Raw genomic sequence first — 13,365 nt, forward strand, 5'->3', positions numbered from 1 at the left:
GCCCAGGAGATGGTTAGCTTTCTGGGCTGCAAGCATGCATTGCTGGATCACATCCAGCTTTTTGGCCACCAGCATCCCCAAGTCCTTCTTGGCAGGGCTGCTCTCAATTCCTTCATCCCCCAGCCTGTACTCACACTGCGGGCTGCCCCAGCCCAGATGCAGGACCCCGCACTTGGTCTTGTTGAACCTCACAAAGTTTACACAGGCACACTTCTTGAGTTCGTCCAGGTCCCTCTCTGGCATCCCATCCTTCAGACTTGTCATCTGCAAATTTGCTGAGGGTGTGCTTGATCCTGCTGTGTCACTGATGAAGGTATATAACAGCACTGGTCCCAACACGGGCCCCTGAGGGTCACCACTTGGCACTGATCTCCATCAGGATGCTGAGCCATTGACCACCACACCCTGGATGTCACTATCCAAGCAATTCCTCATCCACGAAACAGTTCGCCCATCAAATCCATCTCTCTCCAATTTAGAGAAAAGGATGTTGTGGGGACCATGTCAAAGGTCTTACAGATCAATGTAGATGACACCCATCTATAATCTCTTCCCTTGTCCACTGATGTAATCACTCCACCACAGAAGGTCACTCAGTTGGTCAGGCAGGAATTACCTTGGTGGAGCCATGCTGGTTGTCTCAGTCACCACCCTTTTTGAGTAAACATATTTCAAAACACTTTTTTTCCAGTCTCTACCTCCACCGCTTTCTGCAAAAGAATTTTTTACCAAAACTTACCTCTGGGTACTTCAGTTTTAAAGTTTTATGCATTTCTCGAAAGCGACTGTACCGCCGGAACACTGTCCATGTCTCATCCAGGACTGTTATCTAGAGCAGACAATAAGAAAGAAGAAACTGAAGTAAATCCACACAGTGCACAACACTAAAACCCATGCAGTATACAAGGTTATAAGATTAAAAGAGGCAATTCTTAGATACCTTAAATCTATAAGCTTTTTATAAGTTTACTTCATTTTTTAACTTTACTTAAATTTATAAGTTTACTTAATTTTTCTTTCATTACAGTGACAGAACTGTATTTAATAAGGAGCACTGACTGCAAAGATAAAAAAACCAAAAAACCCTGAATGTATTTATTCCTTATTCTGGAGTGGTTTGACAAGGCTATAAACACATTAAAATACCCCCAATCCTCAACCATTTCTTGGTGCAGCTATGCAGCTCTCAGCATTACAATCAGTGGGTGTTCCATTAACGAAGGAATAACATCCAGGACAAGCATAGTGTAGCCTCTCTAAATATTCACAGAAATGTATATTCTCATACACACAGATACACATAATTAATAAATAAGCATTTCTCAGACACAGAGTTCATTACCACATAGAACGGGATTCCAATTTGTAGGGTAAAATATTACGCATGCCAGTTTTCAGTAGAAGATATTCCTTTAAAACACTCTGGGTCTGTATCATCAACATGGCGATGAACATCCCATTTATACAGGAAGATTTATTTAAAATCAACGTAATTACTCCAAGAGAATAAAGTGCATAACAATAGGAGCAAAGGGAGAGGGCAAACCAACCTCACCATCAGTTATTCACAAAATCCTCACCAGAAATCCTCAACCAACAATTTTTTTTTAGGAAGAAAAATTTACTGTCTGAAATTAGATGAAATGAAAGACATTTCTAAGTGGGTCATAAAAGTACTGTGACTAGAGACTTTGATTTTACAGTAGAGTCTTTCTGCAGCTCTGGTGACCCAAGGCTACCAAGAAGCCAAGCTGCAGGGAGACTGAGCATTGTTCTACAAAGACTAGCAGAGCTGGAGAAAGCCCAGTGGTACTGCTTAAAACTGAAAAGAGTGTTGCTTTTTTAATCTAACAGGCCTAATATGTAGTATTTCCTCTGTCTAGCTATGATTTTACACATGAAGGTAAAAAAAAGCATTTTCATAAAACACATTTCACAAAGAGACAGGTTTCTTAATTTTAAAGTGACTCCAAAAATGAATAAGTAGTTCCCTCACTACTAGAGATATCAAAAAATTATGGAGGTGAAGAAAGCTGCAATGGAGTTGGATAACTGAATAGGAGAAAAAGAAAGAGCAACAAAGCAGAGGAAACCAGTGTTCAAGCACCAGTGCTGACAACTGCTACCCCATGTTTGCAACAAACTCTGCTGCCTTTGCTGCTGATTACAGAACAGGGAAACTGGGGAAAGTGTTTAGGTAACCACAAATTATTGTGTGTCTTATGACAAAAGGAACTAGGTTTGGGGTGGGTTTTTCCTCAACTTTCAGTTAAAAGCTGCAAGAAAACAAAACTGGCCTTCTCAAAACATTTCACAAACATTGTAACGTAAGTTCTTCTAGCATGTCTCCACAATAAAAACTTACTATTTCTGAGAAAAAAATCATCTTTCATGCAACCAATAAGCTCAACTGCTACTACGAGTCACCAGCCCCAGAAGTGTTCAAAAAATATGTGGATTTGAACACCGTGGATATGGACTTCAGGACATGGTTTAATGGTGAATAAGATGATGGTAGTGGTGGGCAGATGTTCGACTTGATGATCTTAAAGGTTTTTTCAAAGTTAACAATTTTATGATTCTAGGACACCTGCATGATGGATTATATTCCCTCAATATATTGTTAACAGTGTCTCAGACTTTACAACTCAGGTGAATGGATTTAACATGCATACTTAGGTTTAACTAAAACAACCATTCAGGAATACGCATGTTATACTGATCTCAATTAACCAATTAACCATTTTGCTGAATAATTACTTTAAAGTAAAGGGCTGTGTCAATTCAATGTTCAAGTAAACAATGCTTGAGTGTAATGGATAATCATAAAATAAAGATGTTACTCATTACAGCATTCATTTTGCTTTAATTCTGTCTTTTAATATTTTAGTGTCATGAAATTTTGCTGTGATAATTTCATTTGTATACGATCCTTATTCAAAAGTGACCTCTTTTTTCCCTAGGGTTTCCACAGATGGAGGAGCAATCTAGCACAAAGTATCCAGGACTCTTCCAGCCACACAGCCTGAGGAAGAGCAGGCATGTCATGCTGGCTGTGCATCTGACAGCTGTCTAGGTGATGGGGTGCTACCAAACTTACCCAAATCAAATTGCCTGCAGCCAATTATTTATTAGTTTTCTTCTATGAAGTTAAATAAACAACTTGTTACAGATGGATAGGAAGGAAAACAGCAAAGCCATGTATCTGTGTTGCCTAAGAAGTGAAGGATTTTCTCTTGAGTCTTCTCTGGTGGTTTGGTCCTGACTTGGTCCCTGTCTTCCTCTTTTTTACTTTCCTTTGTTTACTTTCCTAACTCCTGTAATCAGGCTAGCAGGTAATTGCATAATTTTATTGTTGTTACAGCTGATATTATTGAAAAATGAATTTCAAAGCTAAACAAAATCCTAACTGGTCCCCAAAGCACAGCAATAACGTTATTAGGACAGACAGAATCAAACTCTACTTGTATAAGGAGAATTACAGCACATCTGGCATACAAGTAGCATTTTGAGAACAGAGCATTTACTCCTACAGCTGATCCAACCAGTTTGGGCTGGGATTCTTTTCCCCCATTTAAAAAAGCTGTATGACAGACTATACACTCTGTAGGTATGAGATGGGGACATGTGCAGATCTTTTGAACAATATCAAGTAAAGCAATTTTGAAAAGGTCTTTTTTCATAATTTGTTAGTACAGTTAAAAATATTTTCTTAATAACAAAACCCATATGGTTGAATAATTCTGTAAGATAGATTTTTGAAATATTCTTATTGAGGCACTGCCGTGATCTTAAGACTTCCCTCAGAATTGTGGGGTTTGCTTTTTTCATTCAAACACAACATTTCCTATGTAAAACCTATAAATCTGAAAGGAGATATTACAGTCCTGTCTCCTTATCATTTCTTCTCATGATAACTGACAGAAAATAACATAACAGACATTTTCATTTCATTCCACTGCAAAGCACACCACAGAACTTGCTCTCTTTATACATGGTAGGAATAGAAGTAAAACCATGGCAAGGGAGAAAAATAAATATTCCACCTGATCCTGAAAGCAATTAGAACAGAAAATGCCCACTTTGCTTATCTGGGCTGGTTAAACTGTCTACAGTCATTGTGAAAACTCCTATTTCTTGAAAGGGACCTTGTTCCTTACACTGCCAATGAAAACAGCACCTGAAAAGCTGAAAGCTTCCTAAAAATTTTTTTTTAATTTATTTTTTATTGAGGGCAATAAATATTGCAATCTGATAGAGTTGAGGGAATATTGGACTTTTTCTTCTTACTAATTTAGGTAGTTCTGGGCCACGCATCATTTTCTTTAAGAACTATATATCAGTGAACATGGTGCCACTTTCCTCCCACTCTGCAACAGAGTTCACTACACTCAGAAAGAAACTTAGATTAGAAATGTGGACTTTTTGAGCAGCCCCACCACAGCATTTGGCTAGAAGAAAGTACTGCTTTGGGGTGCATCTGCCTGGAATCTTCTCCCACAGAGAACTTGTCAGACACGACTGAAAGGCTTTGAAACACCAGCAAAAGAACCAGTTTTGAAAGGATATCAAACAGGATAAATAAAAGGAGAGCACTTGGAACAATGAGGGAAAGCTGAATAAGAATGAGAAGGCTCATCTACAACTTTCCCTTTTGTTAGAGGATCCCTGTAGGGCTGTGCTTGATACCCAGCTTCGTTTCCATCACTTGCTCTCAGGAAGACCCTTTGTGCCTTTATGTGACCTGGAGTTCCACCTACTCTGCTGCCTCACTGTTCCTTCTGCTATCCATAGGTACTGCAAACACAGGCACTGTCTGTAACAGATGCCAACAGTTTTATTGATGCAAAAGCTCTTCCCACACACTGTTTGTAATACAGCCTTGTCTGAATATTCTGCCTATCACAACAATATGAAAGGAAGGAGAGAATACAAGAATAGTTCTCTGGCATTCTAATTTAGCTCTAACATAAATATGTTTAGACCTGATTAAATTATTACTATTTCATCATGAATTTAAAGACAACATATAAAACTGTCGCTCAAATGGAAGTTTTTTTGGAAATGCATCAATTCATACAGAATACTTAATAGCAGAGCAGCACAAACAGCTCTGTGACTTATCCTGCTGCAAAAGAAGGTGCTATCTGAGCTCTAATAAAGTATGGGTTTGTTTCTGTTTTGAATTCTCGCCAGTAGGTTCTTGTGGGACTCACTCAACATCTTAAAGTAGGATCTGTATGCAGTGAGAGAACCTGAGTGGACAGACCATCTTGCTGGCCTGCTCCCATATATGTCCAGATAGACAAGATGCTAAACTTGCACTAAAAGGAAATATTGTTGGATGGTATGTTAGGGTTGAAAGACTTATGAACTGACCGTGATGCTGCCAAGAAAAGTGGAACTCATTCTCTCTCTTTTGGCACATAAGCAAAATAATCTTTACTACTGCATGTCACAAGAAGAAATGTATATATCTGTTATACACAGAAATTCATTACATTTGCTCCTTTTTACAGCAACATGCAGGATTTAACTACAAATACAATTACTAGAAACATCTTCTGAGGAGAATACCTCTGAGATACCCAGGATTCACAGGTTTAGGGACTTAAAATTCAATTCAATCATCCCTTGTCCCTTTGTCAGACTCCAAAGTGCTATTACATGCAAATAGGTCAGCTACCCATTTTTCCAAGAGCAAGAGGACCCTTGCTGAAGAAAGCTTGGGAGCTAGCAAAGGAAATGAGACTAGCAACAACTCAGCCCTTCCACAACACTGACATTTATTTCATACGAGATGACTTGAAAATAAACTTGAACTAAGTAAAGTAAGGCTGAAATTTGAAATTATTTCAACAGCTGACATGGTATTCTGATCCATCAGGAAGAAAAGAAATAAACAGGTACATGTTCCCTCCTCTCTGTCATGGTTTCCTATTTTCCTAATTTTTAAGGGGACAAAAAAATCAGTATTCCATGTATTCTGATTTTCTGCAGAATAACTGTAGGAGCATCTGAAGATTAATACAGATCAAACTAGAGCTGGGAGCTCTGCAGGTAAAAGGTTTAAAATAAAATAGTTTGTGGAAGGTCTGTGGATTGTAGTGTGGAGCTAAATCCTGACCATAGCAAAAGCAGTCCACTGTGACATAGAGACCTGGAGGGAAAGGACAAAGCCTTAACAGTGGATCAATTCACGCAAGGGAGTGACTATAAGAAACATCCCCAAAACTGCCAAACCCCCAAACTGCAGATACATTTTCAACTGTTCCTTCATTGCAGATGCCTACATGGGTTTTAGGGATGAAGGGAGAATACTTGGAAAAGAAATCCACCAATTTATTAAGAAGAGAAGCTACTTTTTTACTTTATCTGTTATCTTGACTAACCATCACCTAGTCCAGTAAATCCCATGTGCAGAAAATAGTTGGTGAGAACAGTCCTAAGGGAAGTTTCATCTGCACTTCCTCATCTCTCACCATCTCTCTGGCTCTGGGTTTTTGCTGGCCTCAGGAAAATCAAACTTCAACAGGTAAAAGGAGGTATTCCACCCAAAAACTGAGCGGTATGTTTCAAAATGAAAGTTTAATTAGAACAAACAGAGCTAAGGTAGCCCATCTTAATAAAAACCTTTGTAAAAGAGAATGTGAGCACAGTTCAGAAATGGCCCCTTCACACTGTGAGGAAGGTCACTCCTCCACCTTGCAGCAGCTAACGAAGCATCTGGCAGTACATTCAGGAAGGAGGCTGCCAGCTCTGTCTCTGATGCCACGTACATCACCTATGCTACATGTCCACATGCACTGAATAGCACGTTTCCAATCAGACATTACATCTTGCTTTGGAAAAACACTGGCTGAGTACCAGAGGAAACAAAATGAATATGCTTTCCCGCCCGCCCCCCCAGTATTTCTGCACAGAAGATCAACTGAGAAAGCCACTGGAATGGAGGGGAAGCAGATAACAGTTTGGAGAAGTGACACTTTGGAAATGCAGGGTGGGAAGTATCAGAACAACAAAGAGAGCCTGAAAGGAATTAAGTCTTTGTTGTGCATATGTGCAAAATACTTTAATTATGCTTTCATTATTTCAGGTAAATATTTCAAGCCTGAACTTTTTCCATACCTGACATTTGCATCTCAATAAAGGGCTTTCCTATAAAAAATAGGAATTTAATCCTCATCTCTGCAACACTTTGAACTGAACTGACATTGGCTTAGGAACTGCTCAGCCCAAGAGTTTGGCCACCAGTCTCCTCTGTACAATCAATCCACTCGGAAAATACCTGTCTTTATAGTGTCCTGCACGTGTCTTCTCACAACCTCTCTTATTTAGCAGTATTGAGGACACTTTCATAACAAAAACAGAACCAAAAGCTGCACTCAGTGGAACAAAAACATTAAAGAAAAGCAACTGAAAAGCACTTACCTTTATTTCAAACTCATAGTGCTCATCCTTTCCCTGCCCACAGAGGACATACCGTGGAATACTAATTTTAACTGGGTCCTTTAGGTCGTCTGGATTTGCTCCCAGTGAACGACAGACCATCCGCTTTCATGTGCATACCAAATAGGGAGAACAAAGGAAAACCAAAATCACTACATAAGGAAAAAGAGAAAAGAACTTCACTAAAAACAAGGATGTGTTCTTGGCCAGAAGAGCAGGAAAAGAGAGCATGGATGAGGCAGAAATTATTTCTCAAATGAAGTAACCGTTTGAAAACAAAGTGAATCTCCTTTTCTAAGCAAGCCCCAATATTTTTTTATGCATAAAAGTTGTATTCAAAAATATTCCTTTCTTTGAAAAGGCATTTTCAGCTTAGATATCAAAATCAAGGAAAAGCAGAAGACTTTGTATTAACCCTCTTTTAAAAAAATAAGTATATTAATCAAGCCTTCACAGTCAACCATAATTTTTGTATGTCTTTACATAATAAACATGTTTACAATATCACGCAAAGCAGCTGCAAGGGGTCTAAGCAATTCAGAAAGCTTTTGGATGTTAAAAATCCAAACTCATTTTATAATTAAATAAGCAATCCACTGCCAGAACAGTTTCCTACTATTTTCTTTAAATCACATCTAATTATCAGAAATTAGATGCACAGTCTGGACAAAACAATCTAAAAAGGTATTTGCAATGAGGCTCCATTACTCTGACCAATAGCCAGATGGAATCTGTAATAACTCTGAAGTTATGTCAAAACCAAAACCTTTTTAAACTGAAAACATTAATGCTTTGAAGTGACTGTGTCCAAAAGTAGCATAAGCATTTAGAGTGAAAGCGTACAGAAACTGCCTTTTAGAAAGTCCTCCATTTGCTCCATTGAATGTATTTGGTCTGAAAACCTTAATGAACTTGCACTTAAAAAAACCAGCATCATCATGACAAATACAATTTAACAACAAAAGACTGGAAAACTATCACTTTCAAGTTATGGTTATAACTTTATAAATTTGTATATGTGATAGTATTTGATGTATTTGTATTTAGCGCTCCATCACTTGACCTATAACTGTATTCTCAACATACATGTCCTTTGTTGCAACTCTTGGTGACTTGCAGTAAGCGTGATACTGTGCAGGAGTTAGAGAAAAGTTTGAAACTCCTTCATAAATGTTTCTGCCTGTTCCAGGGAGCCTTTTGGCATCCTCACAGCTCTCCAGAAGGGGAGACTTGTTTCATTACTAGTCAATTATAAATGACAACGTCATTTCCCTTAGCATTAGCATTAAAAGTAGTGAAAAAGAAAACCCAAAGAAAGTGAATTTTTGTTCCACTGGCTTTATCTAGGGGGTATTTCCCATAAACTCCCCTTTTCCTTTTCTTATTTTTTTTTAAAGAAAATATAAAAAAAGTTTGTTTAAATGGAAAAAAAATGTAGTGACCTTTGTTTTCACAACAAATATTCTCTCCTGTCCACTTTGCCCTTCTTTCACCACTCCCAACATTACTGGTTTTTCAGCTAAAACTCATTTCAGAAGGATAGGAATGTAAGCAACTCTTTCCTGGGGAAAAAGAGGAGTTCATTGCCCTGACAACAATATAATCTGTTTTAAAACAACAATAAAACCATAAAGTCACTCTTAAAGCCACCTCTGTCAACACATAATTTATTGGCAGTCATTTCCACAGAACTATTACAAACGGTAATAACAGAGAGGAAAACAATTTCAAATACAAAGTGTTGTGGAAAACACACCCTAATGCATTAAATAATACTTTTGATATTCATAAACAATGATCATAATGTTAAGTTTACTTTACAGCAGAATAAAAGATATTGCTGTGAAGTTGTTCTTTTTCATAAAAGTGCAGAATATTCACTGAGTTAGATTTGAAAACAAGCACAACAGAGGAAAAACACATTATTGGGAAACACAATATGCACAAACACTTAACTTTGGGGTATAATCTGAAAAGAAATTGGTTGCAGAAATTGCTTTCCTTTAACAGCCTTGATCAAGAGAGTCCTCCCAAATAGTGCCACTCAGTGTTGACTTTGGGCAAGGACCAGAAGAAATGCCTCCATGATGTCACTGAGGGAGCCACTCCTGAGCAGGACTGATACGAGGTTACTGCTCCATCTACTCCGCATTCTGTGAGATATTCGTGTGCACTTTCTTTGCTAACTCCCCCTCACTGTACCTCAAAATAATGTGACATATTTTGCTCATCTCTGGACTTCCTTAAGGAAGTAGCAAGCTTTGTAATGTAAAAAACCCCCATAATTCTCTATCCAAACCAGCGTTCATCCTTCCAGACATAACTTCCTCATCCAGTGAAAGTTATTTCTTTTTAAATCCCATATGAGCTACATTATCATGTCTTAACATATGGTAAAAACAAATGGGAAATGTTCTTATACCATCAGAGAGACCGAAGTCTAACTCTGTCTAGTGGAAGATTGCACCTCTGCTGGCAATATGCTTACAGAATTTAGAATTTCAGATTAGATACCACTGTTTTTTCTGCCAAGAACCATCTTCCTCAAACGAGGCAGATGGAATATTCAAGCAACAGGATTCAAAAGGTATTCAGCTCCCTTTACATGGGAAGAAACAAAAGATGGGAGACAACACAGCTTATTTATCATTTGAACATCTGACAGGGTAACATGTAAAACATAACCTTGTACTAAGCCTTCACTAATGGAAATCTTTTACTAATGTTCAATAGTTTCCTTCTTTCTTGGTATGTAGCATTAAAGAGACTGTAAGAGATGCAATCTCACAGCATCAACAACGCCACTAGTAAGCAGGCAGTAAAAAGGTGAAAGTAAGGCTAAGCACGGACAGAACTCTAGAGTTAAACTCACTCCAACTGTCAGGCTGTATCCCCAGCTGTCAGCTATCCATTTACAGCATGAGAAACACATACACAGATGACAGACCCCAAAACATTTCTTGCCATAGGTACAGTAGCATGACCAAAGGTTGAAATGCTATTTAAAGCACAGTTCTTTTTGCACTTGTGACAAACTTTGATGTGCAAGTGCAATCAACCTTAAATGCAAAACTCTGAAGCAGGAGAGAATTGTCAAATCTACTCTTCTCAAAATTGCATGTATAAAAGCTATAAACATCTGTAGTATTAAGAGCACACAGTGAAATGTAAGATAAAAAAATTTGCAGATGTTTTGAAATATCGATTGAGATCAAGGGCACGAAATAAATGAAGGGCATGAAAAACAGATACTCAGAAAAATTAAGGAAAAGGCAATCGAGGAGGAATGGAGAAGACATTAATGAAGACAGATAGTAGATGGAAGAAGCCAGAAAACACAGCCAAAATGGAAATCAGAAGGCAGAGCTGTAATTATAGTTTTCATCCACCTACCACATAACATAGAAATATTTAATTTCCTCACTTTCCAAAGGAAATGTATGTACAGGATAGCAGAGACCCACAAAAAGCAAGCACTCAAGTAATAATTATTATCGCTAGGATGTGTGTACTCAGTTTATGGCATTCCTTTAGAGGCTCAAAGGTCCCTTTTGTCTGTTGATTGAAAAAAAGGAAACAAAAAAGGATTTTATCAATATTCATTACCCTCTTATTTTGAATGTATCTAAATGTATTTGGATTTCAACACCTAGTCAGATGCATAATTAGCCAAATGGCTTCTTCACTTGAACTGAATGTTAATTTCCAGATTTCCGAAGGGATATGCAAACTGCTTTGAAGAATTGATGGGATGAGTGTCAGTTGAGTATTTATTTCTTTTTCACAGTACTTAGAAAAAGCAGTTCCTGAATCAGATCCAACCTTGCTCCTTCTAGAAAACACAAGTTCAATTTTTGTGCAATTCTCTTTGTCTGGCAAAATTGCACATCGGATATCATTCAAACTGTACAACTGAAGGGTGTCAAACTGTGATCGCTGGCAGGAAGTATCCCGAATGTTGGGGGTATGATTTTCCTTTAAGAGACCTATATGAGTAGTTGTAAGAACAAGAGTTCTATACACAGTCTGCTCAGCACAGTCTACTTTCACTGAGGTATATAACAGTACACGAATGTCACCTAATGAAGGTTTAATACTTCCCATATTTTCATGGAGTAAGTAGACCAGATCAGCTAACTCAGTTTGAAATCTACAGGATAATCGCACTCCGTTTGAAAAAACCAAGTCATTTACATCTGAAGTCCAGTTAAGTGAAATCTGAATCAAATCATCTTTCAAGAGCTGGTGATTTAAATAAGCATCATCATCCACTGCAGAAATCAAAATGCTCATTATGTCGTGGCAAATTCTTTGAGTGATGTGCTTGTTATAGGTAAATATTGTGAGTAAACCATCTTCAGCAGAACACAGAAGATTAATACTCTGTCCAGCAAAGCCAACTTCAATCTCCTTTATAGAGTCACTAGGGACCTCACAAAGCAGTGCCAAGGAACTCTGGTAGGTGTCTCGTTCAGCTGATGAAACAACAACATACAGAATGGAGCTGAACAAAAGCAAGCAAGCAGGATCTGGGTCAGGTTTTTTGCAATTGCCAACAGCAAGCCAGTAGATACCTTTCAACTCCTCCATCCTAACAGAAATCTGAGGTAAAGCACAGGTCAAAAATTCCAGTACTTTTTCCAGGGAACAGACTTGAAGCTTCAAAAAGACATCAGGAAAATGCACAAAGTTCTGTCTTAACACAAAAGTGTTTTCCAGCTCTTCATTTTTACTACAGTATGTAAATCCTTCAAGGGGTTTTCTCGTACAGGTATCCGAGATCTCTGAGCTCACACATACTGTGACAGCCTCTTGCACAGGAGACACAGTCTGAATGACATTTTCAGTATGAGCTTTGGTGTCATCAGTAGTGTGAGACATGTCTTGATTCACATCTGACTTGAAGAATACATTTACTTGCAAGTTCCTTATAAATGGCAGATTTTTTATTAATGATACTGCTTGTGTACACCTCTCATTTCTGTCACACAAACTTCCCAACTCCTTGATTTGTCTGGAAACCACTCCACCGTGGAGCAGCTGACTAGTATTTTTGCAAAGGCAGGAAAGCTTACTAACAAGAGACCCCAAACTGGTAGTGTGTTCTAGTCTCGCATTAAAATGAGAAACTATTGACTTAAAAGGGGTCAAATCAAAGGTTTTTTGTGTTGGAAGCTGGGAATTACTAGACTGGTCTTCAACTGTCGGGTACACTGCATTTAATGGGTTGTTTCCTTTATAAGTTTTTGTTTCAGAATGTATATTAGACTGAGGAAAGAGAAGGCATGATACATTGTTAAAGCCAGTCTGCTCATTAGCACGCATTAAGGATCCTACAGGAGACAGCTGTTTCGAGTGGGAACAATCAGATTCAGTTCTTGAGCTGTCACAATCTGAAGAAGTAATTATTTTATCGTCAAAATGACTGAAATTTTCAACCTTGCGGAGTGAATAAGCCACATTATTAAAGTCAGGACTTTGTAAAGAAGTAGATAAAACATTCTGATAAGAAACATTTTTACTCTTTAAAGTATTAGTATTTTTAGAGTGAATTAAACTACTTTTAATGTCACAATGACAAGCAAAGCTCTCCTGTTCAGAATTACTCCTTTCATTCTGAAATGCTTTCTCTGATGTAAAAGAGGAGGAGATTCTTCCAGAACTGGAAAATAAATCCAGCATCTCTGTATATGCCTTCTGTTTCTTATGGTCTCTTACTCCTGTGTTTTCTCCATGCAACTCAGAAGCACAATTGGCATCTTTAGACAGAAATGGAAAGCCATAGTGTGGCTGCCACTGTTGACTTTTCTGCTAAAAATTTCAAAAGAAGAAAACAGAAACATCCTTGTAAAATCTTCTTAAATTGAGGACTGATTTTGATTAGGTTTGAACAATCATTCAAAATTGGTACAATCT

General features: G+C 38.0%; 1 protein-coding gene across 12 annotated transcripts in view; it reads right to left on the bottom strand.

Moving 5' to 3' along the window:
- Positions 1 to 13,365, bottom strand: part of KIF16B (kinesin family member 16B) — a 143,157-nt gene that overhangs the window by 36,895 nt on the left and 92,897 nt on the right. For 8 of the 12 annotated variants that reach the window (XR_003529395.1, XR_003529396.1, XR_003529397.1 and 5 more), the window contains 2 exons: positions 7,432 to 7,554; positions 740 to 829 (listed from right to left, as the gene is read on the bottom strand). Coding sequence is in view for 9 of the 12 variants with exons in the window: in XM_027653822.1 (XP_027509623.1) it covers positions 740 to 829; positions 7,432 to 7,554 (213 nt within the window). In the remaining 3 variants the exon portion in view is untranslated. Of the gene's footprint in view, positions 1 to 739; positions 830 to 7,431; positions 7,602 to 9,089; positions 13,261 to 13,365 lie in introns of those variants that run through there. The other 4 variants (XM_027653819.1, XM_027653818.1, XM_027653820.1 and 1 more) reach the window with 2 other exon arrangements.

The sequence above is a fragment of the Corapipo altera genome, unplaced genomic scaffold (genome assembly GCF_003945725.1).
Source record: "Corapipo altera isolate COAL_440 unplaced genomic scaffold, ASM394572v1 70, whole genome shotgun sequence".
Classification (NCBI taxonomy): domain Eukaryota; kingdom Metazoa; phylum Chordata; class Aves; order Passeriformes; family Pipridae; genus Corapipo; species Corapipo altera.